The 27,222-nt window shown below is 42.0% G+C and overlaps 1 protein-coding gene and 1 non-coding gene across 2 annotated transcripts in view; both read right to left on the bottom strand.

Moving 5' to 3' along the window:
• Nucleotides 1-26,956, bottom strand: part of LOC136825788 (uncharacterized) — a 41,521-nt gene extending 14,565 nt beyond the window's left edge. The window contains exons 1-9 of the mRNA XM_067082683.1: nucleotides 26,744-26,956; nucleotides 23,537-24,421; nucleotides 22,658-22,813; nucleotides 21,685-21,884; nucleotides 19,251-19,398; nucleotides 18,602-18,700; nucleotides 17,185-17,304; nucleotides 15,938-16,881; nucleotides 13,844-14,086 (exon numbers count right to left, since the gene is read on the bottom strand). Coding sequence (XP_066938784.1) covers nucleotides 13,844-14,086; nucleotides 15,938-16,881; nucleotides 17,185-17,304; nucleotides 18,602-18,700; nucleotides 19,251-19,398; nucleotides 21,685-21,884; nucleotides 22,658-22,813; nucleotides 23,537-24,343 — 2,717 coding nt within the window. The 5' untranslated portion in view covers nucleotides 24,344-24,421; nucleotides 26,744-26,956. The remainder of the gene's footprint in view (nucleotides 1-13,843; nucleotides 14,087-15,937; nucleotides 16,882-17,184; nucleotides 17,305-18,601; nucleotides 18,701-19,250; nucleotides 19,399-21,684; nucleotides 21,885-22,657; nucleotides 22,814-23,536; nucleotides 24,422-26,743) is intronic.
• Nucleotides 11,042-11,158, bottom strand: LOC136825849 (5S ribosomal RNA). Its single transcript, XR_010849476.1, has one exon. It is a non-coding gene; the product is annotated as a 5S ribosomal RNA (ribosomal RNA).
• Nucleotides 26,957-27,222: the final 266 nt, after the last annotated feature.

The raw sequence follows: 27,222 nt of genomic DNA, 5'->3' as shown, positions 1-27,222 counted from the left end.
TTTTTGCTTGCAACACTATGCAGGGTGCTGCTGCAAAATGATATTTTCATAATAAAATAAATTTTTGAACATACTTACCTGGTAGTTATATATATAGCTTAAGTCCCTGACGGCGGCAGAATTTCAAAACTCATGCGGCAATCGCCGATGGGTAGTCAGGTGTACCACTAGTGCGCCCTCTACCCAGGTACCTTGAACCATTCAACTGTTCCTCAGATCTTCCATGCCCCTAGTCTCTAGAGGGGGAGGGTGGGAATTTAATCATATATAACTACCAGGTAAGTATGTTCAAAAATTTATTTTATTATGAAAATATCATTTTTAAACATCTGACTTACCTGGTAGTTATATATATAGCTGATTGACACCTTTGGTGGAGGGTCAGAGACAGCCAACATCTTTGGAATTTTGTACTAAAACTTAATAAAACCAACTAAAGGTTCTTACCTGGTTTAAGGAAGCTGACTTCAATGAACTCCCCCCTCATTATGTCTGCTTTCCTTAAGAGGTCCAGCGATCCACTCAGGGGCTGAAGACCTCTAGGAGCTGCCAACCGGTATACCAACCTCTATGTGACAGACAACCTATAATACCCTTGTTCCGGCGCTGCCAAGAACAAACTGATTACCTGACTAAAATCAATGATTGCGGAAAAAACTGTTTGCGTCCAATCTCCAAAACAACCATAAGATTACAACTATTCCAAGGCAAGAATCAAAGGGCATCGAATTATGGGATTGCAGGGGTAGTCCCTCTCCCACTACTGAGTTAGCTGCTATAAACGGTCCCAGTGTATAGCAGTCGTCATAAAGCGTTTGTACTTGCTTCAAGTAATGTGAGGCAAACACTGACTTGCTTCTCCAGAAGGTAGAGTCCATGATACTTTGTAGGGACCTATTCTGTCTAAAGGCTACAGAGGTTGCAACCGCTCTGACCTCATGGGTTTTAACCTTTAGAAGCTTAAGGTCCGATTCATTACATTCTGAATGCGCTTCCCTTATCAACTGTCTAATGAAAAAGGATAACGCATTCTTTGACATTTGTAGAGAGGGCTTTTAACTGAACACCAAAGCGCCTCTGACCTGCCTCGTAAATTCTTCGTCCTTTGCAGGTACGCTCTCAGAGCTCTTACCGGACAGAGGACTCTCTCTAACTCCTCACCTGCGATCTCTGCCAGATTCATAATCTCGAAGGACTTGGGCCATGGTTGTGAAGGACGTTCATTCTTAGCTAAAAAAACCCCAATTGTAGAGAGCAGATAGCTTTGCCGTTCCTAAAACCGACGGTTTTATTGAAGGCATGTACTTCACTGACTCTTTTAGCTGTCGCCAAGCAAACCAAAAATAGAGTCTTCATTGTGAGATCTTTAAATGAAATCTCTTGCAAAGGTTCGAACCTATCGGACATGAGGAACTTTAGGACCACGTCTAGGTTCCACGCTGGTGAGATCTGACTTTTCTCTTTGGTAGTCTCGAATGATCTGATAAGGTCTTGGAGATCCTTATTGGCATACAAGTCAAGTTTCTGTGTCTGAAGACCGCTGCCAACATGCTCCTGTATCCCTTAATAGTAGAGACTGAAAAGTTACGTCTCCTCTTAAGGTAAAGAAGAAAATCCGCTATCTGGGTCACAGAGGTACTGGACGAGGACACGGAGTTGTTTTTACACCAACCTCTAAAAATATCCCACTTGGATTGGTATACCCTGATGGTAGATGACCTCCTAGCTCTTGCGATCGCTCTAGCTGCCTCCTTCGAAAATCCTCTAGCTCTTGCGAGTTTTTCGATAGTCTGAAGGCAGTTAGCTGTAGACCTTGGAGGTTTTGGTGATACCTTTCCAAGTGGGGTTGTTTGAGTAGATCTGGCCTTAGGGGCAGACTTCTCGGCGTGTCCACCATCCATTCCCGCACCTCTGTGAACCATTCTCTTGTTGGCCAAAAGGGGACCACTAGAGTCATCCTGGCGCTCTCGTGGGACACGAACTTCTGAATGACTCTGTTTATGATCTTGAAGGGGGGAAAGGCGTAAACGTCCAGGTTGGACCAATTTAAAAGGAACGCATCTATGTGCATTGCCTCGGGGTCTGGCACAGGAGAGCAGTACGTCTCCATCCTCTTCGTTTGAGCTGTGGCAAAGAGGTCTATGCATGGACGACCCCAAATCCGCCACAATTCTCTGCAGACATCTTGGTGAAGAGTCCATTCTGTTGCCAGGACTTGACCTTTCCTGCTCAGACTGTCTGCCCTCACATTTCTTTCCCCCTGAATGAAACGTGTCAACAATGTCACATTTTCTCCTTGGCCCAGATAAGGAGTTGCCTCGGCGTTTCGTACAGTGACCTGGAGTGGGTTCCTCCTTGTTTGTTGATGTAGGCCAACGCCGTGTGTTGTCGGAGTTGACCTGTACGACCTTGTCTTGGACTGAGTGTTGTAACTCTTTGAGGGCTAAAAATATTGCAGTCAGCTCCTTTTGATTTATGTGGAGCTTCTCTTGCTCTCTGGTCCAGAATCCTGATACTTCCAACTTTCCCAATGTTGCTCCCCACCCTGAGTCCGATGCGTGAGAACAACACTAGGTCTGGGTTCTTCTGTTTTAATGAAAGGCCCTCCTGAAGCTTGACTGGGTCGTTCCACCACTGAAGGCACTGTTTCATCGCCTCTGAAATGGGGATACACTCTTTCTCTAGCCCGTCTTCTCTGCTCCAATACCGATTGAGGTGGAATGGAGTGGGCGAAAAATTTAGTCTTCCTAAGGAAACAAACTGTTCTAGCGAGAAAGGGTCCTAGCAGGCTCATCCATTCCCTCGCCGAGCACATCCGTTTCCCCAGAAAGTCCTTTAATTTTACTAAGGTCTGTTCCATCCTTGATGGTGACGGAAAAAACCCGAAAATCCGAGACTGAATCCTCATCCCTAGATACAGGATCTCTTGAGATGGGGTCAGATGTGACTTCTGCCTGTTTATAAGTAGAGTCCCAGTTCCTCTGATAAACAGACTGTCGTTTGAAGATCCTCCAGACAGCGATTGAAGGAAGGAGCTCTGAGAAGCCAGTCGTCCAGATACAGAGAGGCCCTGATGCCTCTCGTGTGCAGCATTCCCGCTACATTCGACATCAGTCTGGTGAATATTTGGGGCGCCGTGTTTAGGCGAAGCAAAGAGCCCGAAACTGGAATACCTGTTCCCTGAAGACGAATCTCAGGTATTTCTTGAAGCCCGGGTGGATAGGAATGTGGAGATATGCGTCCTGAAGGTCCAAGGAAACCATCCAGTCGTGTTGTCTGACTGCCGCTAACACTGATTTTGTTGTTTCCATGGAAAACTTCGTCTTTTGTACAAAGGCGTTGAGGGCACTCACATCCAGTACTGGTCTCCAACCCCCCGAGCTCTTGGGAACCAGGAAAAGGCGGTTGTAGAATCCTGGCGAATCCAGATTTTGTATTTTCTCTATTGCGTTTTTCTGCAATAATAACGAAACTTGCTGTCGAATCGCCTGTGCCTTGGACTCGTCTCTGTATCTGGGAGACAGATCTATTGGTTTGTCTGCCAACGGGGGCTTTCTTAGGAAAGGGATTTTGTATCCATCCTTGAGTAGTTGAATGGACCAAGGATCCGCTCCTCTTTTCTCCCATACCTGCCAGAAGTTTAACAGCCTGGCACCTACCGCTGCCTGAAGGGGGGGAACGTCAAGTCCTGTTTCTTCCCTGTCTAGAGGCACTCCTTGCTGCAGATCTTCTACCCGCCCTCGAGGAACCTCTACCTGAGGGCCGACCACGAAAGGCTGAGATCCCTGAGAGCACAGAAGCCTCAGCCTTACTCTTTTTAGTCATGAAAGTCGTTGGTAAGACTTTCTTTGCTGTCTTCGATATAAGATCTTGTGTGGTTTTCTGAGCTAAGGAGGTAGAAATCTCTTTAACTAAGTCTTGAGGAAGAGGTGAGAGGAAAAGGGGCGTAAATTAATTCCGCTTTTTGACTGGATGTGACCCCATTAGCTAGGAAAGAGCAAAGATGGGTCCTTTTCTTTAAGATTCCTGCTGAGAAAAGCGCCGCTAATTCACTGGCACCATCTCTGATTCCTTTATCCATACACGACATAAGATGTACAAATTCTTCTTTGTCGGTCGTGCTGAATAATCCCATCTTTCTTCCTAACGCTCCCAGGGTCCAGTCCAGAAAGTTAAAGACCTCAAAGGCCCTAAAATTCCTTTGAGGAGGTGGTCCAACTCTGATGTTGACCAACAAAACTTCGTTCTCCCCATGGCCACTCGGCAGATGAATCAACAAGATTCCTAGAAGTCTCCTCGGGAAGAGGCAGGTATTCCAAGGCCGAACGATTCTCCGTTTGATACCAAACGCTCTTCGATCTTGAAGCTAGTTTGGCTGGAGGAAAAGCAAAGGCTGTCTTTCCTTGTTCTTTCTTTGAAAGCATCCATTCATTCATCATTTTGAGAGCTCTCTTGGACGAGGCAGGACAAAACCATCTTCATAAAGCTGACTCCTTAGGCGCCTTCCCAAGAGTAAATTCTGAAGGTGGGGAACGAGGAGCCGTCGGAATAAAGTTTTCAGGAAAACCTCCACAAAAGTTTTCATAAGTTTTTGAAGTCTGATGAAAGTTGAAGGCCTTTACTATCTTCTTCTTCCGAAACTTGTTCGATCAGATCCACATGAGACTGAGGATATCATCAATCTCTTCTTCTGATTGACCAAAAACCAAAGAAGCGACTTCTTTCAAAGTATCACCTTGGCGCTCGGCGTCCTGGTGTCCAGTCTCGTGGCGTCTGGTGTCTTCGTGAAATTAACTGGCGTCCTGGCGTCCAGATTCTTGACGTCTGGCGTCCTGGCGACCAAGATCTTGACGCCTGGCGTCCTGGCGTCCATCCTCTTGAGCTACTCGGGCGTCCTGGCGTCCAGACTTCTGACAATCATTGTTCCGTCCAACCTTAAGGTCGCTTGAGAACTGGCGCCTGTGCGACATCTGTCAAAAGCTTCCTCAGGCTGACGTAAAATGATTGAGGTTTCTTGAATAGGCGAAACATTTTCACGCGTTCGCTGTCCCGCCGCACCCTGAAGTTGCTTGAGAGCTGGCGCCTGTGCGACATCGGTCAAAAGTTTCCTCAGGGCGACGTGCAGCCATCGGTGGACAAACGTCTGCATCCGTCTTATCTGCAGGCTGAAAGACTTGCATCAGGGAAGAGAGTTTCCGTTGCATGTCCTGAATTAGACTGATCTGCGGAGCTACCTGTTGCTGGGGATCGACATGGGGAGCCGCAATATCAACTACTAATTCATTTTCATCGATCGGCGTTGGAAATGAAGTTTCGGCGACGCCTCGGTCTTATTTCATCATCAGCGGAAGCGAACGGCATGCCGAGGCGACAACATCGTCTGCTTTTCACTGGAGAGCAATTGTCGAACTAAGAGGGGAACGCTCTGGGCTGCTCCAGTGACTACATCCCGGAGTAGGAAGTGTCAAATCCGACGCCCTCCACTGAAGGAAGTTTCCTTTTGAGGGGTCTGATAAGGTCGTATGACGCCAGTCCCTTCTAGTAACAGCGTCCTCCGACGAGGATGAAAACACTTTAACCTCGCCTTTCCTATGGCGAGGGTGAGCGTCCTGGGAAGCGTCAACAGGTGCGCTCGAGGGGACGACTGCTCGGTAACTAAAGCCTCTCGCCTCCCTTCGTCTGTCGACATTCCTTCTCACAGGGGTTGGTGAGCTTGGAAGAGGTCTAGGACTAGGAGCACGACAGGACCGAGCAACCGCACCCTCCACAACACTTGCACTCTTATTTTTCTCATTAGCACTTGAATGTTTCAGATCTCTGACATTCGACCATAAATCCTCTCTGTCTCTTGCGAGGATTCTACCTTTTGTCCAAGGGTTTGAATGGCCGTCATCATGTCCTGAAGGTTGGTTCCTTATCAGTATCAGTGGGGTTCTGGGACTACCACTACTGGGGAATGAATAATAGGATTGATATGAGGAGAATCTTCAATTCCCTGACTATCTCTAGAAGAGAGAGATTTACTACTCCCGGCTCTTCTGATCCTATCCTTTCAAGCTTAGAAACATATCGGTAGTAATCCATCCACTCTCTTTCTGATAAACCAAAACATTCATCACATCTATCCTTTAACTCACAATTTTCCCTCTGCATTTTACACAAATAGAGTGGGGATCCAATGAGGCTTTAGCAAGCCGGGTTTTACACCCCACACACACATTCTCACACTTGAAGCAGAGTCAGACATCTTGGAAAGTGAAAAAATCGTAAGAAAAATCCAAAACGAGCAAAGGTCAAAATCAACAATATCTAACAAATCCAGAAAATCCAAATCAAATCCAAAAACGAGCGAAAGCCAAAGCCAAAGTGTACTTCACCAAAACTCTGTGAAAATCACAGGCCAAACGAGCAAAATTCTTAACGATGCAACCGGTATGGCGGCAGGGAAGATCTGAGGAACAGTTGGAATGGTTCAAGGTACCTGGGTAGAGGGCGCACTAGTGGTACACCTGACTACCCATCGGCGATTGCCGCGAGTTTTGAAATTCTGCCGCGCGTCAGGGACTTAAGCTATATATATAACTACCAGGTAAGTCAGATGTTTAAAACTGTAATTTTCTAGCATCAGGTTTAAAACTACATTAGTACTCAGTTTGCTTTGGATTTTAACCTGCCTACAACTAAAGTGTTGAATAGTTTACTTACTGCAGTTGTGGAATCTTCTAATCTCCAAATACTTCAGCGATAAACTAATTCATTTATGCTCTCTGAAGGAGAATGCAAGACTACTCAGTCATCCACATACACACAAATGAATACTGCACATCAAACCTTCGGAACTGACTGCAATTATCTAATACTGTATGGAATGCCAAATCACTGCACCCTTTACCTTTCCATCATTACCATATCAAACCATCATGCCCTGTTGGAGCAATTCACTGGAGTCTCCAATATCCAAGAGATTCATAGATACTTTGTCTTTTTTATCACATCAAGAGGTAACCAGAGGTAATATCTTGTTCTGTCTCTGAAAAAAGGTATTTCTAAGGGCTTGTTGGAAATAATGGCTGGCAAAACAGCACAAGACTGTGCTTGTCTACAAGATCAGGCCCTTCTAACAGTCTAAACTTCATCTTTTCCCTAATAAAACTTTCAAGGCATGGAAGGAAGTTCACAAACTCCAGTCTCAAGGATGCAACATCCAAGTACAGTATTAAGATTTGTACTAATGGGTGCTGTTGTAGCAACAAGGAAGTTGGTCCCTCATTTGGGACAGGTCTGCAGCTCTTAAATTATGTTCATCACTTTTTCCTTCTTTTCTGATCCATTATGACACTACAGCATAATTGAAAAGTAAAAGACAATGGGGGGGGGGGCCACTAACCTTGTGGTAAAATAAATGCATATAGCATCCTTCATTGCTGATAAAATTGCTATATCAATGTCCCAATAATAACGTTTTTCAATTAGTACTGGTCGGTTCCCGTAATGACACCCTCAAGCAGCTTTCACATTGATCCTATAGACCCATTAATCAGTCTGAGATTTTTAGTTGATCAATCCTGTCTACACCCTGCCTAAATTACATTTCTGGCTGAATTATAATGAATGGGTTTTTGTTAAATTGATTTTTAACATTTTCATAAAAATGATATTTTAATGATAAAATAAAGTTTGTTCATACTTACCTGGCAGATATATATATAGCTGTATTCTCCGAAGTCCGACAGAATTCCAAAAACTCGCGGCACACGCAGTGGGGCCAGGTGGTTAATACCCATTCCCGCCGCTGGGAGGCGGGTATCAGGAACCATTCCCATTTTCTATTCAGATTTTCTAGTGCCACTGTCTCCTGAGGGGAGGAGGGTGGGCACTATGATTATATATATCTGCCAGGTAAGTATGAACAAACTTTATTTTATCATTAAAATATCATTTTGTTCATGCAACTTACCTGTCAGATATATATATAGCTGAATCCCACCATTGGAGGTGGGAAGAGACAGAATAGGATTTAGGAAACAAATATATGTAGGCGATTGACGCCTTGGTTCATACTTGTTAGCATAGCTGACTTCGTGATTACAGTCACCAAAGCCTGCTTCTGCTTTACTACAGTCTCCAGCAAGGTAGTGACCTATATAGCTGGTGAGTTCTAGATGATCTGTCCACGGGGGGCATGACCACAATGGGACTAGATCATAAGACCAACTTACAGCTTTCGACATGCCCTCTCCTGGTCCTGGGAGTCCGACAGAGGTCCAGGCCTATGTTAGCATAGCTGACTTCGTGATTACTGTCACCCAAGCCTGCTTCTGCTTTACTAGAGTCTCCAGCAAGGTAGTGACCTATATAGCTGGTGAGTTCTAGATGATCTGTCCACGGGGCGTGACCACAATGGGACTAGATCATAAGGCCATACTGTGAGGGGCAAAAGGAGCAACGACCAACCACCTGACCTAGAGCGTCAACAGGTCCTGCCGAAGGGACACCAGATCGGGCCTCAGCCTCCGTCCCTCTTGCGGCTTTCGACATGCCCTCTCCCTGGTCCTGGGAGTCCGACAGAGGTCCAGGCCTAGAAAGCGTTATGGGACGGATCTGACGTAAAAAACAAAATCAAGATTAAAATATACTTCCTAACCTCTGAAGGATAGGATGAGAATCGCTCCTGCCGCAACACTGTGTCTGCAGAAGCGACAACAGGTCCTGCCGAAGGGACGCCAGATTGGTGGGAAGCCCCGTAACCCTCCTGTGGCTTTCGACTTGCCCTCTCCCTGGTCCTGGGAGTCCGACAGAGGTCCAGGCCTAGAAGTGTTATGGGGCCGATCTGGAGTGCGGAAACGTATGGTCCTAGCGAATAGCAGTCTTCGTATGTCGTCTTCACGTCCATAAGTAATGTGAAGCGAACACCAATTGCTTCGCCAGAAGGTGGTACCCAGAAGATCGCAAAGGGACATGTTCTTCTGGAAAGCCACCGAGGTTGCAATGGCTCTAACTTCGTGAGCCTTAACTTCAAAAGACTCAAGTCACTGTCTTGAACGTCGGAAAGTCGTCTAAAATGGTGCTTCTAAAAAAGCACGCCAGTGCATTCTTAGAAAGAGGCAAATCCGGCCTCTTGACAGAGCACCAGACTGTCCGAAGGACCTCGACTTTCCCAAGTCTTCTGCAAATAAAATTTGAGAGCCCTGACAGGACACATGACTCTTTCTGGTTCATGTCCGAGAATTTCCGTCATACCCTTAATCTCGAAGGTCCTGGGCCAAGGGGGTAGACGGGTTCTCGTTTTAGAAGAACATACGGCTTAGAGAACATACTGCATTATGGCCTCTAAAACCTACATGATTATTGATAGCCTGAAGTCCACTAACTCTCTTCGCCGTAGGCAGAGCAGTTAGGAAAAAAAAAAAAAAAAAAAAACCTTCCTTGTCACATTCTTGAGACGCCGAAGAAAGAGGCTCGAAGGTATTTGACATAAAAAATTTAGGACGACATCCAGGTTCCAGGGAGGCGTCCTGGAATGAGGTACCTTGACAGTCTCAAAGGATCTCAAGAGATCGTGAAGATCCTTGTTGTCGGCTGATAGTCTGAATGCAGTTAGACTCAGAGCAGGGAAGTTTTGAGGTACCTTTCGAAATGGGGCTGCCTGAGCAGATCTACCAAGGGACGTCCCCATAACCTCCACAGCTCCTGACATACTTCCTCGTGAAGGGTCCACTCGGTCAGTAGAAGCTGCCGCTGTCGACCGAGAAGGTCCGCGCGGATATTCTCCACTCCTGCAACGAACCTCGCAAGGATCGTGATCCCCCACGCATGGGCCCAAAGCAGGATCTCCTTCGCCAGGGCGAACAGGGACTGGGAACAAGTTCCTCCCTGTTTCTTGAGGAATGCCAGGGCTGTGGAGTTGTCTGAATTTACTTGTACGACTCGGCCTGACACTTGGCTCTCGAAGGATTGAAGGGCCAGCAGGATCGCCCTAATTCCTTGAGATTGATGTGCCAGGACACCTGTTACCCTCTCCAGGTGCCTGACACTTTCTCCCCCTCCTAGTATTGCTCCCCATCCTCCCTGGGAGCGTAGGGAAAACAACACCAGGTCGGGGCTCTGAAGGCATAGAGAAACCCTTCCGCCAACCTCGAGGGGTCGAGCCACTACCTCAGGTGAATCTTGAAAACGGGAGAGATCTTCAGGGTCTCCTCTAGATTCTCCTTGTCTATTCAGTTTTCCGTGCATTGAAACACTCGTCCCCCTAGTACAAACCTCAAATACTTCCTCGACTGGGGATGTATGGGAACGTGAAAGTAAGAGTCCTGTAAGTCCAGAGCGACCATCGAATCTCCTGGTCTTAATGCTCCTAAAACAGACTGGGACGTCTCCATCGTGGAACTTCTCCTTCACCATGAAGCGGTTCAGTCTACTGACATCAAGGACTGGACTCAATCCTCCCGACTGCTTCGGAACTAGGAACAGTCGGTTGTAGAATCCTGGGAGTCCAGCTCCAGGACTTGCTCCACAGCTCTGGCTCGAGCATTTGCTCTAATAGCTCGAAAAAGGATCTGTTGCTTCTCTTGAAGGAATGAGGACGACAGATCCCTGGGCGACGTGCACAGAAGTGGTGAGTCGAGAAAGGGGATCTTGTATCCTCTCGATAACTTCAAGGGACCATGTCTGCCCCTCTTACTCTCCAGGCTCTCGCAAACGAAAGAAGCCTGGCTCCTACAGGTGTCTGGAGGCGCTGCAAATCACTTCCTGCCCCAAGGTTTAGGCGGGGCTCCGCCTCTGAAAAGACCTCTACCTCGGGGAGAAGATCTAGAGGAAGAAGCTCCTCCACGAAAGGGCTTCTACTTCCTGGAGGTCTGGCCCGACAACGACATCAAAGGGACTGCCGGGCGTCTTGACGAGTGGGCCAAGAGGTCTTGAGTGGCCTCCTTCAAGCTGGAGGAGAGATCCTTGAACAAGGACTGGGGGAAGAGATGGCTCGAAAACGGGGGAGAACAGCAAAGCCCTCTGCGACGGAGAAACTGACTTTGCAAAAGTATGACGCCAAAGGCATCTGGTGTTCCCAGGCGGTCACCCATCCAAGTACTGACCAGACCCAACGTTGCTTAACTTCGCTGATCGCATGAGAAGCGGTGCTCAACGTGGTATGGCCGTTGGCTGGTAGGGCCAAAGGCTGTAAAGTTACAGTACAAGGCCCTCTTCTTCAAGAGGCCCGTACAAAAGAGGGAAGCCAGTTCCTCTGAGCCATCCCTGACTGCCTTGTCCATGCAGTTCAACACGCTGGACAGCTCCCCAGGCAGATCAGTCGGGACTCCTAATCCTGACGTCTAGAGCCCCAAACACCAGTCCAGGAAATTGAAGACCTCCATGGTTCGAAAAACAGTCCTTTCAAATGGTGATCCGTCTCCGACATAGTCCAGGACACTTTGGCAGCCGACAGGAGGACCTTCTAGGCGCGTCGACCAAGCTAGCGAAGTCTCCCTGGGACAACGAAGGAACTCTAGAGCCGACGTCCTCCCGGTCTCTTACCACATACCTGCCTTGCCGCTCAGCAGCTTGGACGGAGGCAGGGCAAAAGAAGTCTTGCCTTGGGTCTTCCTTCCTCCATCCAAGTGTTAACCTTCTTGAAGGCCTTCTTCGTCGCCAGAGACGAAGTCATCTTGACAAACCCGGCGCTCTCCTCGTCTGGACCAAAGCAAACAGCGAAGGAGGAGAGAGAGTGGCCGAGGGTTTGAAACTTGTCGCCAAACAAGTCCTTAAGAAAGGCCGGCTAACACCTGGTAGTCCGTAGACGAGGAAGGGGGAGGCTGCTCAAGGACTGCAGGCTCCGACTCACAAGAGACTTCTCCCTCTTCAATGGGAGAAACGAAGGCCTTGCGGTCCAACACGCAGATGGGATCTACGCTTCCCCGCAGACTTTGATTGCTCTGAAGCTTCACTTCGAGCAACCAAAGAGCGTCCTCGAGAGTCCATCCGGCGTCCTGCATGGCAGCGAGAGGAGCGTCTGACGAGCAGCTACAGAAGCGTCCAGGATAGCTGCTTGCGGGAGCGTCACGATGGCGGTCCAGCTGAGCGTCCTGCGGCAGCGAGAGAAGCGTCCTGACGAGCAGCTACAGAAGCGTCCAGGATAGCTGCTGCGAGCGTCACGCTGGTGGTCCAGCCGAGCGTCCTGCACGGCAGCGGGGAGCGTCTGAAGAGCAGCTACAGAAGCGTCCAGGATAGCTGCTTGCGGGCGTCACGATGGCGGTCGGCCGAGCGTCCTGCATGGCAGCGAGAGGAGCGTCCTGACGAAGCTAGAAGCGTCCAGGATAGCTGCTGCGGAACGTCACGATGGCGGTCCAGCCGAGCGTCCTGCACGGCAGCGAGAGGAGCGTCCTGACGAGCAGCTACTGAAGCGTCCAGGATAGCTGCTTGCGGAGCGTCACGCTGCAGCAGAGCGTCACGATGGCGATCCAGCGAGCGGTGAACACGACTGGGAGACGAAGCATGCTTGACAGAAAGGCCCCCCAGTCAATATATTGTGAAATAGGCTACCTACTTGGGAAGTCTCAACTCCCGCTTAGCCTACGAGTACTAGAATTTGGCTCGCCTACGTTAGGCAGGTAGATTTAAATCAGTCTCGGCGAGATAAAACCTATTCTCGTCGTTTTAACTAAAATTATGGTAGGTTATCTCCTCACCCTGACTAAAACTAATGTTTGATACCGACCTGAGTAAATTATGGCATCTTTAACGTTTACCGTGCTACTTTGAACTCGCGAAAGCGTTTGTTTACTTTTTACTAGGAGGCAACCATTTGCCTACGTGACGTCACTCTAGTCCCGCTGCTCTCGGTAGACTATCTCCAAAAACAAACCTTACATTCCTTTAATAACTCCATAAGTGTTTGATTTTGTTGTAACAACATAGTTACGAAAACTTTATTGGACATATCCTCTTCAGCGTCCGCCTTACGAGTCCGTTTTCACGACGTGCACTTTGACTGACCCAGCGTTACTATTGTTTCTTCTTTATTATCGCTGACTCGCTCAATCTATGCACTTCGCAATAGATAATATTTGTTAGCCATCTTCCAGATGCAAAAAGGAGCACTATTAGTGCGAGAATGAAATCCTGAACTAATAAATTAGCAGGGTGGGAGGCAAAGTAAGCGATCATTTATCAAGCAAACCTGCCCCCTACACCTCATGCATGTAAAGTGAGGATCTACCGAAACTTTCGGTAGCCTCACCTTAAACTCATTCACACAACATACTCTGAAGCTAGCATAACTAGATCCAGACATCATCCAAAGAGCAATCAAAGCAAATTCCACAAAAGCGTATGCCAATCCACAATCCAAAGACAAAACCAAAAGTCAAATAGAATACTTAAGTGGAAAATAACGAGTTTACGAAATCCAAAGACGGGAGGTACTGAAAACAGTTGTTGACAGTACCGGCGACAGAAAAATCTGAATAGAAAATGGGAATGGTTCCTGATACCCGCCTCCCAGCGGCGGAATGGGTATTAACCACCTGGCCCCACTGCGTGTGCCATGAGTTTTGGAATTCTGTCGGACTTCGGAGAATACAGCTATATATATATCTGCCAGGTAAGTTGCATGAACAAAATACATTATTATAATGTAAGTTCCCACCTTCCAGCACCACTAATTTAAAGTAGCCTGTGGATCAGACATGAAAAATAAAACTGCTAACTTTTAGAGGCCCTGGATCTTCCAATCCTTGTGTAGTACTCATCCAGCAGACTTGCTTTCTTTTTGAAAGGGGACTTAGGAATAAATCTGTGACAACATAATGGCTTTAAAAAATTTGGTTTCAAACAAAATACTTTTACTCACTTGAACAGCTGAAGATACAGATCTTTGTCAGTGAATTTTCCAATGGAAATACTGGGAAATTTCCAGCCTTTCTCATCAAGAGCAGTCTCGAGATTTTCTATGTTTGTCAACATTTTTAATATATCAGCTGCTAACATATATGGAGTATCAAACATCCTCAATATGTGGATGTTGCAAGAGTCGGATAACTTTACTAACTCCACACTATGAAATCCCTGGTGCACAGTCCCTTCTCTTTGATGGCTGCAAAATTAAAAATACAAAAACTCAAAATCAAAGTCAATACTATATCATTCTTCTCACTGTAGTCATGTGTCCTCTATATTAAATTTTTGTAAAGTGAAATATCTAATCCTCATGCAAACTGACCTTTTGACAGATTCTTCAGTCAACATAAGAACAGATTGACTGGTAACTCAACAAGGGTTCTATAATAGAAACACAGCTAACACACCACTTACATTACAAGGCAAGCAGAGAACTATGAGTTTGGGCTGTTACCCAAGACAGCAACTCACACATTCTTTGTCTATTGCAACAAACCAGCACTCAATTTCCTGTGACTTTCCAGTCTTAATCAGTAGGTAAAATAAGAGAGGGATCTTGATAAATGAAGCTAATTCAACACTAACTGGCACAACAAATGTAAAAGAATACTCAGGGCAACAATTTAGCAGAAGAGACTTTGATATTTATTTTGAATTTTTTTCCTAAACTGTCTGTGTGCTGTACCTAGTTAGCAATCCTTCTTAAGAGATGCTAAATGACCTTACACCAAAATACTGTTATGACAATACTGTACACACAACTTGAATGCATTACACATGAGAAACTAGTTCGAGGCTCAGAGCATGTGCAAAATTTCACCTCTTATAAAGAACTCCAAATAATTCACATTTTTAATGTAGACACACATGCAAATTTTTTAAATACACATTATTACACAAATAATGAACATCAAATACTGTATACTACAAGGTAACGTTCATTTATTGTGACAAAATCATTTGTATCTCTTTCTGCTGGGATTATTTCAAATATTTATCCTTACTAATCACATATAAAGAACTTCTTTACCATAAAGTTCATTATCATAAACTATACTTTACATTATATTACAGATATTATCAATGGTAATAACCACCATCAGCTGCTCCATTCACATATTATTGAATTATATACGCAAAATTCATGTATAAGGCATGCCTACCGTACTTCAAAAATGTCCATTAAAATAAAACAGGGAGGAGAGAGAAGTGGAACACTGTTGTCATAAAAAGGCAGCTTTTACATTTCTGTTACCTTGGAGACATACTGGATGAAGTGAAAGAGATTACTGGACAACAGATAAATGAAGTGATTGCACCTGTAAACAGCAAAAATTTATAATATGCATAAGGCCTGTACTACAATATGCAGTTGAGAAAGAGGAACTGATGAAGAAAGGATTAGATTCTGAAAAAGTGACTACAGAATGATAATATTCATGGCCACAAAGCCGTACAAAGAGCAGCAAAGAAGTGTTGTCCATCAGCTGGACAATTGTCCAAGATCTCAAAAGATTGAGACAGTTTATGCATATGAAGAGAAGGGATGAGTTACAGTCAAGTCAGAAATAGTGGGACAAAAACCAATGGGGAGGCCCTATAAAGTCACAGAAATTTAGCATCGAAGACCTAGACCAAATAGGAATTCAGACAAAAATCAGGCAAGAAAGAAAAGGATGAAAAGACTTATTTCATATATATCTCTATCAAGAGAAAAATCTGACAAATGAGCTACTGATAATGATGTTTATATGAAAATAACAAAATCAATCTGGAAAAAAGCCACAAAGCAACCACTCTACCACTGAAGCTAATTATAATCTGACTTAATTTCACCATGAGATAAGGTCCAGACTCCTGTTCAGCACCAAGCCAACTAAATTGTAGGATTTCTAAAAGTAAATGATTGGGTTGAGGCACAGATGCATTCAAATACTGCAGAGGCATTCAAGCTTTCTGTTGCAATAAGAACACTTTCACGCAAGTAACAGCACGCTTGCAGTAAAAATTCAACACACATTCACATGAAAGAAACTTAACAGCTTACCTGTCATGATCTCCAAAGTCTTGCACAGAAGTTGACAACTTTGGGGGACATGCAGTTACTGTATGTGTAGGAACTGGCAAGAACCTAAATACATCTTCAAAGCCTGGGGGAGGTGGAACATATTTTAAGGTGTGGAACTGAGAAGGGTGGGGCAATTTACATGTATTTGCAGGGGCTGATTCTAAGCTACTTTGTGGAGTAATTCTCATTAATTTCTCTTCACTTCTGCAGGGAGAAAATGAAGTGCACTCGGGTAAATTTCTCCATTCATGACTAACTAGAGGAGTCTGCAAATCCATTTGATCATGGGATGTGTATTCTTCACCTTGATCCCCATTACTCTTGACACGACTGGAAGGTAGATTTTGTGATACAACAGTTTCATTTTGTTGGATGTTATTGGGAATTAAACTAAGCTGATGATGCTGCTGAATTTCATGTTCTCTCTCAAAGCTTTTCTTCCTCGTCAGTGGATCACTAAATACCAAATCTGACTGAGTGAAGCTACACAAGTTACTGCAGGATGTCAACTCTTCCCCTGCCAGCTTATGAAATCTTACCTCTTTCTGGCTACAGTTTGTTTCACTTAGAATGACATGATCAAGTGTGGAGAAGGTATCAAAGATTGAATTTCTTCTAATACCATCCCCATTTAAATTATTCTCTGATGGAATGGAGGTCATGCAATTAATTGATTCTACCAGAGGATCCACACTGAGCTTAATTTTAGGAGAGTGCACCGTCTCTCGTGTTGCATTTGGTTTCAGCAGCTTCAGGTTACTACCTGTACATTCTCCACCTTGATCAGAGGCTGATTTTTTGTAAGGCATGTTCCCACAATCTAATGGGCTGTCAGAAAATGCTAATCCCTCAACAATCAGAGCATGAGCTATATTTATATCAGCCCCTCCACTAGTATCCCATAACTCCATATAAGCATTTTCCTGAAAAAGAAAAAGTTCAAAGGTTAAAGAAAGAAAAGCAGACAACAGTAATTTTAATTTCAAAGGGTATTTCCTTCCACAACATCACACACTACCGTGTCAATCTCACTTTTGGGCTTACCTCCACATCAACAAATACTTTCTATCAAAATACAGTATGATAAGAGTAATTAGTACAGAAAAAAAATCCTTTATTAATGTACTGTAGTGTCTAAAAGATGATAGTATAAAATGCACAGGAGTCATACTTCACTTCCTCAAACTAAAAAATTTGCTGCCAAAACAATGTGTTAAGTGACTAACCTTTAACTTGGTAACCTTAGCAACCAGATCTTTGTTTTGAACAATATTCAAGAATCTCTGTGATGTTTGCTTGGGCCATATCCCCTTTCCATATGGAGGAACAATGTCATCTAATGCTGCCTAAGAAAGGAAAGCAAAAAATATGGGTCTTGTAAACAACTCAAAGAAACTATGGCTAATTACTGTCAGTGCTATTTGATGGCTGTCATTCTGTACCACTAACATTACTACCATCACTTTTATTAATTCTGGCTGGGTGCTGAATATAGATTCATAAGGTATCAACAATAGTCTTTACTATATGAATGATGAATGATAGATAGAGTGTTAGCAGGTAGTTTAAACTAGACTACAAAACCTAGGACTCAAGTAGCAATGGACACTTGGGTTGAAGGGAGGTGTTTTTCAAATTTCAAGTTATTTGACTTTGTTCTTAATTTTCAAGTAATTAATTAGTTCAACATATGCTTAAGTTTTAGTTCAATCATTTCAGTTTTATGCTTTGACATGTCTCACTAGTCCTATAGGAAAGTAGGCTTGGTATTATTAGATGAGAAAAAAGTTTGATTTAATAATATTAGATAAGAAAAGAGTTTGAGTTCATTTTATATCCTATTATATATCAAACATTTTCTTTCATTGAAATGTGCTTTAAGAGAAAATTCTTTACAGTGAAAAGCCTTCAGTCCATTAGCTGGAGAGGCTTGTTTGCTTACTTGTACTACAACCCAGCTTGCCATTCCCCACCTAGGTGCTTCATCTTCATTTGCTCAGTTGTCTTGTCTTCCCGTCGGCTCAAATCTCCCCACTGACACTTGTCACAGTCAGTATTCTACTTCTTGTATAATGGTACCTTAACATTACTAGTTTTATGAGTTTATACTGTGCCCTCTACTTTAGTAATGTTCACCAAGTTACATGTCCGGTTACTTTACCAAAAAATTCTAACTATCAACAAATATGTGGTATATCTTCTTTGCATGGTACTTCAGTAGTTACTTTATCGTAAAGGATGCCTCCACTGTTGATTTCTTTAGTATAAAATCAAACCAACCATTGTTTGATAGGACAATTTGTCACAGTCTTTTCTCCAAGCCCTTCTCCAGTATTTTCATAGCAAATCAGGTAGTTTTATTCATCTTAATCATTCACACAGTAATGCATCCTTTTTTCATTTGTACTTATTAATAGCATGCACTTTCCACTCTCCTGGTCTTATAAATTCTTTATGACCTAGTACTCCCGTAACCTTGGTGGTGGTACCACTTACAATGGGACACTTAAGTGAAAGTTTGGCTTTCCATCTATTCATTAATTCTCTTCATAATTCAGAAACCATAAACAATGCCAGTGCACAATGGCATATATTCTAAAAATATTCCTAACCCATAAGAAAAAAAAAAACCTTTCATCTTACCTTGACTGCCTGAGCAGGTAGTGCGAAGAAATTCTGGTGAAGCTGACGAAGGTGTGAATAATCGCATCTGTACACTATGCCATAATCTACAAGGAAAAGCTGTAAAACAAATGCAGGGGTAATTAAAATATGGATCATCATGCAAACAAAAACTTTAAAAATTCATCCGGTTCCTGTCCCTTGGCAGGTCTTTGAAAATTTTGGCCAAAACTGTTCCCAAACTATATTCATTACATATTTTCCTGTAACCCCTAATTTAATCAGTCTTTTATTTATGTGATTCCCAAGAGTATATAAATGTGACTTGGTGGTCTAATTAAAGTAGTAACAATAATAACAATAATAATAATAATAATAATAATAATAATAATAATAATAATAATAATAATAATAATAATAATAATAACAGAAAAGAGATTTTTGTACAGTATATTGTTAGTATAGTACCACATTTCTAAGATATCCTAATATAGGTATTATTGTTAATCAATATGGCAGAAGGACACTCAAAACCATTATTACTATTATTATCATTATTTTCATTATAAGTACTTTTGCTTAACAGTTTAATCAGACTTCACTGTCATCCCCACTGCAATAAAATCAGATTCGGTACAATGCACAAAAAGAGGAAATTTTACTAACTAACCTTTACAGTCCTTACATCTTCTACTGATGTAATAAGTGCTCTACAGTAATACTGCTCTTCAGCAAAATAAGCTACTACAGGTGCTCCTATAGTAATCAGGCCAGGTGAAACCATGTATCGGTCGCCTACCTTACTATTGTAAAATTCACTGGAAAAAATTGATCCCTCATTACTACCATTATGGTGTATCAGCATACGAAAAAAGTGTAAAAATGCTTATCTGACAACATATCTCCGCAGTGAAAAAGCTATTTGATTTTTTAAGCTAGCAAAATTAGCACAAATCACAGAACAAGTGGAAAAAACTAACTACATATGACAGTATAAGCATCACAATAATGAATCTCAATCAACTTAACAAATGTGTGGTGGCCGTGGGAAATTCTAAGTTACAGTTGCTGAAGAAATTTGAAATCACAGGTAGACAGATTAGCGAAGATCTACCAGTGTCTAAAAACTGGAGCTAACATTCTGGTTGTCAAAACTATGGCTTTTGCAGTCCACTTTTCATATTTCACTTATTTGTCCCAAAATTGCTGACACTTTAAAAAAATTAACATGTGCAAATGCAAGCTGCCCAAGAGTTTACCATCAGCAAACTATATTTGCCTTCAAATAAACAAGACATTTTTATTTTCCCAATTTTACTGGAAAGTTATGTTTTAATGTTTCCAAACAGACAATAAAGGGCAAAAAAAGTTCTCAAAACCTCTCTGTGCACCTTTCCAGATACAGTAAGGGAAATACTAGTACTCTGAAAATACAGTCACTGTGAATTTTAATCTTATTTTTATTATATATTATCCTGATTGATAATAACCATTTTATGCTTACAATGATCCATACAAGCCCTAAATCCCAGTCATGATCCTGGTGTACATGCTATTTGCTTTCTAGGCTCCACTTTCTCCAGGCAGACAAATGATTTTTGGTAGGGTGGAAAAAAAAAAAAAACAATGCTTGTAGAATTGCCATAGGAGGAAGTTTCATTTCACACTTCAGCTTCCTTAAATAATGCCAGTAACTCTGGGTGTCAGTGAAAGAGGTCAACAGAGTAAGACACGTATGAGTGTATTGACCCTGCCATCAAAATTGTTAATAACTTGTTGGAGTGTCTTTCCCATGATGAAATGAATTCAAATTTACGTACGAAAAGAATTTTAATGCTCTAGATTCTACAGGAAGAGAAGAGCCACCACATACTGCAAATGCAGAGAACATTCCAAGGAAAAGATAAGGTGAAGGAAGCAAGAGGAGAAGATGAAATAACAGCAGTGCTGGAGCTATGGAATGCTGTGGTATGAAAAATAGTTTGTGTGAACATCTCCTATTTTTCATATGAAAAACAGGAACTGCAGTGCACTGCAGTGTCGACCCAGCCTGGGGGGAGCTGACCACTGCAGGTGACCATGTGCCCTGCCACCCCCTGATGGAGTGTGCGTGTGAAAGAAGCCTCTCAAGACTTCTTGCGTGAGGACCAGACTTTCCATTTCTTGATGCCTGCCTGGGCAGGGAAAGAGAGCACGGTCAAGGTGGAATTAGACAATGAAGTAAAAGACAAAGATGAAGATGAAGAGAGCTAACAGCTATCCTACCCTTCCTTCACCTGTCCATACTCACCTTGCACTACAGTGCTGGTTGAGTTAGGATCCACATATTAAGTCACACTCACAGGGGGAATCTCCCCAAGAAAGACTACCGCGACCAGAAAACTTTTCCACTTCAGCATTCACCGTCTGTTAGAAGCTGCTATGTTCCTAGCAAATCCCAGACAATGTTTTAGCAAGAAATCAATAATAGGAAAGCCCCTTAGAACAAAAATAACTATGGAAGTAAAGTCATTATCAGAGACATAACTGCCCACAAAGTCAATTCTCAGCAAAGACGACATCAAGTTTTCACTCATTAAGAATAAAATGAGAGAAGTAACACCAAGAGTAACTGAACTAAAGGAGAATAGCAATGAGAGAATACTCATCCAAAGTCGAAGTTTTCAACCAGCAGTCAGGGCAGCAAAATATAGCATGCCTGTTCCCTATGGCAACTGAAAGAAAAGTGAGTACAATGGCCAGCGAGTGAGTAAAGGCTATGTCCCCTCTCACCCCCTACCTGAAACATTTACCACCTGGAGAATGCCTTTTTTTTTGTACTGGTTCTAGCACACACTGAAAGATACTCCTACACAAAAGGCAATGGTCTTTATTCCCACAGGAACAAACTTTAAGATAGTTTGTAAATATCTAACTGCTTTCCAAAAGGGAGGCAGACTGATAACCAACTAATCCTGAAATGTATTCCATTATAAAGAAAAACTACAAGACAAATCTTCAACTATCAAACATTTACTTGATAAAATGTACTTGATAAAATGTACTTTTAAACAATATTCTCTCTCTCTCTCTCTCTCTCTCTCTCTCTCACAATCATTACTTACAAGAGTTTGCCCATCAAACAATTAAGTGCCCCAGATGTTTCAGATCCTTTGACTACGACCCAAAATTTCTCAGGGGAATAAACTTCAGCCACCATGACCTCAATCCATTCCCCAATAGGAAGCAAAGCACTTTGGTCTAAAATTTTATACACAGATCCAGCACTCACAGCATTTACTGGTGATAGTGTTAACTCCGTCAGCTGTAAAAAAAAAATATATATATCAATCATTCAACATAACAAATTTCTTTTAATGTAAAAGGGAAGGCATTAAGTAATGGACATGTTAACCCTCTTCAAAGCAAGAGTTGGAGTATATTTCCCCCTAATTAAAGGCACCTGTAATGATATAAAATAGGAATACTCAAACATTCAATCTAGTAATCAAAAACCACAGAGACAACTATACAGAAACTTACACATCAACTACGGTACTACCAGATTTCCTGAAATTTTAGCAAACTGTCTTCTCCTTATAGAAAATTACCAACATATGTATTTAGGCCAATCAAGAAACTTAATTTGGATGACCAGCTTACTTGTCCCTTGGAAAGCACAGTAGAATTCAACTTGATTCAACTGCAACTCTCCAACTCGATTCAATGAGTTGCCAAACTTAAAATCTTGAGGAAAGCACTATTCATGTCCTATGAACTATGCTCTTCATTCATTTTTTTTCCCATAACAGATAACACTTTCCTCTAAGAGAAGCAAAGTAATTATGTGCATCTACTGTTATCCAAGACAAGAATGGCTGACAAGAACAGCCATGCCCAGTGCAACAGCGTTGCTCATGTTTTTTCTCCACAATTTAACCACCTTGTTAGCAAACTTCAGCGACCATTTCCTACTCATGCTGGGAAACACTTCTGCACAAAAGTGATGGTTTGCATTTCTAGGGACAGCTAAAATTAAGAAAAAGAAACATTCTTTGCTACAAATTCACATTTTCAGAGAAAATAAAAGAATCTTACCTCTTCAGTCCACAGAAACTGACTTGCATGAACCATAATTGTATCATTGGCATATATTAAAAGCACAACATCATGGTGATCTTTTAACAGAGCTTGCAAAGTCCTATAGCCATACAACAAAGGATTTAGATCATCAAGTTCTGCTCCGAATAACCCCTGCAAATAGTGGAATGTTATGTTTATATGGAGAGGATTCTTTTTCCCAAACAGAAAAAAGAATTAAACATGATGTATACATTCTTATAACGTGTTTTTTCATCATTAGCCCATCAATCACTAAATCAGTGGCATCTAAAGGTAATGTACTAATGGGGGTTTGTTCCTCCAAATAAGTAAAAAATCTGACATAGAGCGTACAACATAGAGTAAATTACTCTATTTAGCATTCAGTTTCTGAGAAATACTGAATCTGCATACAACACAGCACTGTACTATACATTTTAGTCTAACAAACATGTACCCAACTGCAATATTTCTACCTACTTACCAGGTATAATATGTATAATTAAAAATACTGAATATAAAATACACAATAATCTCTCTCTCTCTCTCTCTCTCTCTCTCTCTCTCTCTCTCTCTCTCTCTCTCTCTCTCTCTCTCTCTCTCTCTCTCTCTCTCTCTCTCTCTCTCTCTCTCTCTCTCTCTCTCTCTCTCTCTCTCTCTCTCTCTCTCTCTCTCTCTCTCTCTCTCTCTCTCTCTCTCTCATTACCAGATGCTAATACATAAGGAGATGGTCTAAAATGTTTTGGTTTTGTATGATAGCTTTCATTTTGTCAGCACGTACTGTATTATTAAAATTTTTTTCTTGGAACTCTCACAGATTACAAAAGTAACCTTAATTTTTAAGAGATAAGAAAGTAAAACTGAAATGCCCCTTACTTTGTATGCACCAACTATTTCATTAATTGTAAGCCCAGCAGGAAATTCCTCTCGCAACAACTTTGCCAGACGATCTTTTGTTTCGCTAGATAAAGTTCTTGATATTTTCTGTGAATCTACGTTGGATGCTGTAGGATCACTCAAAAACACAGTCTTGATGTTGGAATCACTAAGTATAAACTGGCTTCCACTTTTACAAATTTTGAAAATCTCACTAAGAGAGGCCACAAGATCATATATACATGAGAATCCCAATGATGCCAAGTCTAGTTGTTTGTGCGTTATCGTCTCAAATTCATATTTTAAATTTTCAAGTGAGATGCCTCCTCCATTTTTCTTCACAATAGTCTTAAACACCTCAATTATTCCATTGGGAACCCGTGGACACTTAACCTTCTCATGAGCCTGTGGGGAACCACACTGTTCACCTACAATGTCCTTGTTCACCTTCAAAAGCAGCTGCTGCCCATTTGTGTAAGGCAGCTTTAAAATGTCTCCCTTCAAATCATCAAGAAGATCAACCACATCTAAAAAACCATATTCCGATGCAATCAAAGGCCTCCCAAATCTCCTGAGATAAGCAAAATTAAATTTTTCAATTTCCAGTCCCTCTGGGTAACATTTCAACAGTTCCATAATATTTCTTTGAATTTGCTTTGGAACCTGTGGGGGATGATGGGAAGGCTGTTCACATGGGAGACTGGTATCTGTTTTGGTTTTCTGTAATTGCTCTTCACTTGCAAAATTAGATGCATTTCCTGCAGCAGCTAAATATTTGGGTAATCTCGGGATGCCATGCCCAGCCATTTTGGGGAATTTCTCATTCACTTCCTTTACTGAAGAAACACCATCTTTTACACATTACAGCAATGGATTACCACCACCCTGAAATATAATGCACATTTTTAATACAGTAAAGCTAAAGTCTACTTCTAAACATAAATTTCTAAAGTACAGTAATCTGTACTTTTCCCAGGTATACACACCGAGCCTTTCATTTAGAAGTATCTTTCAGCAGCAAGGACTAAGCAAGGAGGATTGGGTGGGTTTAAAGTACTGTGTGGTATATATAAAAGGCTTTGGATTACATACCTAGGAAGAATACAAATCACTTTTAAAATCTTACTTGTTCCTACAGAAATATAAACCTTCACCATTTATATAGGATACTTACTACCTAAGTGGGAGGTTAGTCCCTAAAATTGACTAGAGTTGAGAACTACTGGTTACTTTGCAGCAGGGGGATGTCACAACTCCTGTAACTTCCCACTCATCAGGTGAAATGGTTGACGAGAGGGTGCTCATGTAAAGAAAATATTTCAAAGAACAATGACGGTATTCTTATGTTCAATATATAATTTTCCAATGATTTAGTTTTTTTTTTTTATTCCTGACGTTTCGTTTTGGTAGAAAATTAAGTGGCCTAGTTTTTGGTACTGAACCTCTCTTATGTCCTACAACTGTGGGGGACCACATTGGGAAACTCAAAACTAACCTACATAGGACTAATAGGGTTGCAACCTAGGTAAAACTGAAGACAACTGCGGCCTGGTCCCTGTCAGTTACCAACCACAATATTTACCACTTCTTGTTTGTTTTGATTATATCATTATACTTATGTCTTTTGTGTTCATAGCCTATTTTCTGTCTTTTCGTCATGTTTTTACAGTCATCCTTACGGGAATCGTACTAGACACGACATCCATTTTAAAGTAATCTAGTAGTTAATGAACCAGAGGGGCACGGAAATGGTCTTCAGCTTTACCCAGGCCTTTAGTCTGCATACCCAGTGTGTACGTCACTTTGAAACCCCCAATAACTAAACCTTACTTCGCTCACAAAAATCAGGGTTATTTTTCGTTAGACTCCAGCCACCTCCCGCTTTATAATTTATATTTTTCTTGGGTAAATCACATCAAAACAAAAAATTTCTTCTCAATACATAACCTTCGCAAATGCCTAATAGCAGAGAAAAATAAGGACTTGTAAGGTAAGACAATACCAGACCCCCTCCATAACTAATACGGCAAAATTGTAACCAGTAAACACCCTAGTTTACGTTAGGTTGGTATTTTTAGGTTCTTTTACTACCTTAACATTTCCTGGCCATTTCTGCATGAAAAATCCAAAATGGTTTTTCATGCAAAAATGGCTAGCTGGCACCTTTGGAAATGGCTGGCTGGAGTCTTCCGAAAAATTACCAAAATCAGATCTAACCTAACCCAAGTATGATAAGTAACCTTAGCTAAGTTAGGTCACAACACTATTTTAATTTAAAGTGACCTAAGTTTCGTAAAGGACCAAGTGCCCCTTGCCAGGTAAGGACCCAACATATTAAATTAGGTTAAATAAAATGTCCCATTAAATTAACCCTAACCTCAGGGAACTATGCCCTTAACATGTCCGTGCACGACGGGGGAGGGGAGAGAAGGGGGAGGTGGGGGGGTATATAAAATGGTCCAAACATGGGTAGGACTAAGTATTAGCTCTGCGTCGGGTATTACCTAGGAAACTGACTTTATCTATGGTATTTTGGTTGATTATCATGAATTTAACATTATCTTTTGTTGGTCAACTGTAATTAACCTCAGAACTGATTATATTTTTGCTATTGCAGTGTTACAGGGGAACTTTTGGTAAAAAGTGGAGTTTCCTTCAACGAGGGGCCAAAGCCCCCTGCCTAAGTAACACAGCCTACTAGATTAGGTTAGGTAGGGTGCGTTAGGTTTGTATGGTTCCTTTTAAAATAGATTTCCTTAGCCAATCCCTTCTTGAACATAGGGCTCCATACAGTCCATGGAGATCTAATACTTATAAATAACCACACATGTTTCACCTGACCTATCACTAGTTTAACCTACCCATAGCCCAGGTCTAATTAGAATTTGGGTTAGCCTTTCAACTTTTTTTATTAACTCCTTTAAGCTACAGGTACACCATGAACATTTTCACCATTATCACCAAGCTATTGCTATCAAATTGCGTTAATTGATGATGTGATTAACGTAATACAGGTGTGCTGACATTACCAAGCAAGTCTTGGCAAGGACGAACCACTTGTGACGTCACAGGGGGTTCCTCCGATTTCTCATATTCACATTAGGTGACCCCTTGACCCTATGTGTGTATTGGTGATCTGGATTTATGGTACATATTATAAAATACATATGTAAGACAAGCAAACCATTGGTGGCGTCACATACTTACAGGTTTAGTGGGCGGCTGCGCACCTAATCACCACTCACCAATATAACAATAATAAAGTATGGTGTACCGGGCGCTCAGAAATTACGTATTGTGAAGTGTTATGAATGTGACAGTGTAGGGAAGGGGGTGCAGCCGTAAGTTACATAACATTTTCGGATTTTTTCCTTTGTTTATCTTGAAAAGCTGTAAATGTAGAAGGACGAAAGAGAGAGAGAGAGTAAAGATTCTACAATAGACTTTAATTATATTTTAGTAAAATATTGAGAATATGGTATTTAATTTTTTTTGCATAATTATTTGTAAAAATTAATCACAAACTCAAAACTTGTTTGTACAGTACTTTAACATTTTCTACTATATGCATTATACGACAGCGAATAATATCACAAACTCATCCCTTTTCGAGTTCCGACATTCTCTACTTTATGCATAAATATGACTTAAGAAAAATATCACAAATTGAATTAATCCTCTTCTAA

This window comes from Macrobrachium rosenbergii, chromosome 39, assembly GCF_040412425.1.
Source record: "Macrobrachium rosenbergii isolate ZJJX-2024 chromosome 39, ASM4041242v1, whole genome shotgun sequence".
NCBI lineage: Eukaryota > Metazoa > Arthropoda > Malacostraca > Decapoda > Palaemonidae > Macrobrachium > Macrobrachium rosenbergii.
The sequence above is the reverse complement of the archived record's forward strand: the minus strand, read 5'-3'. Positions and strand labels throughout refer to the sequence as shown.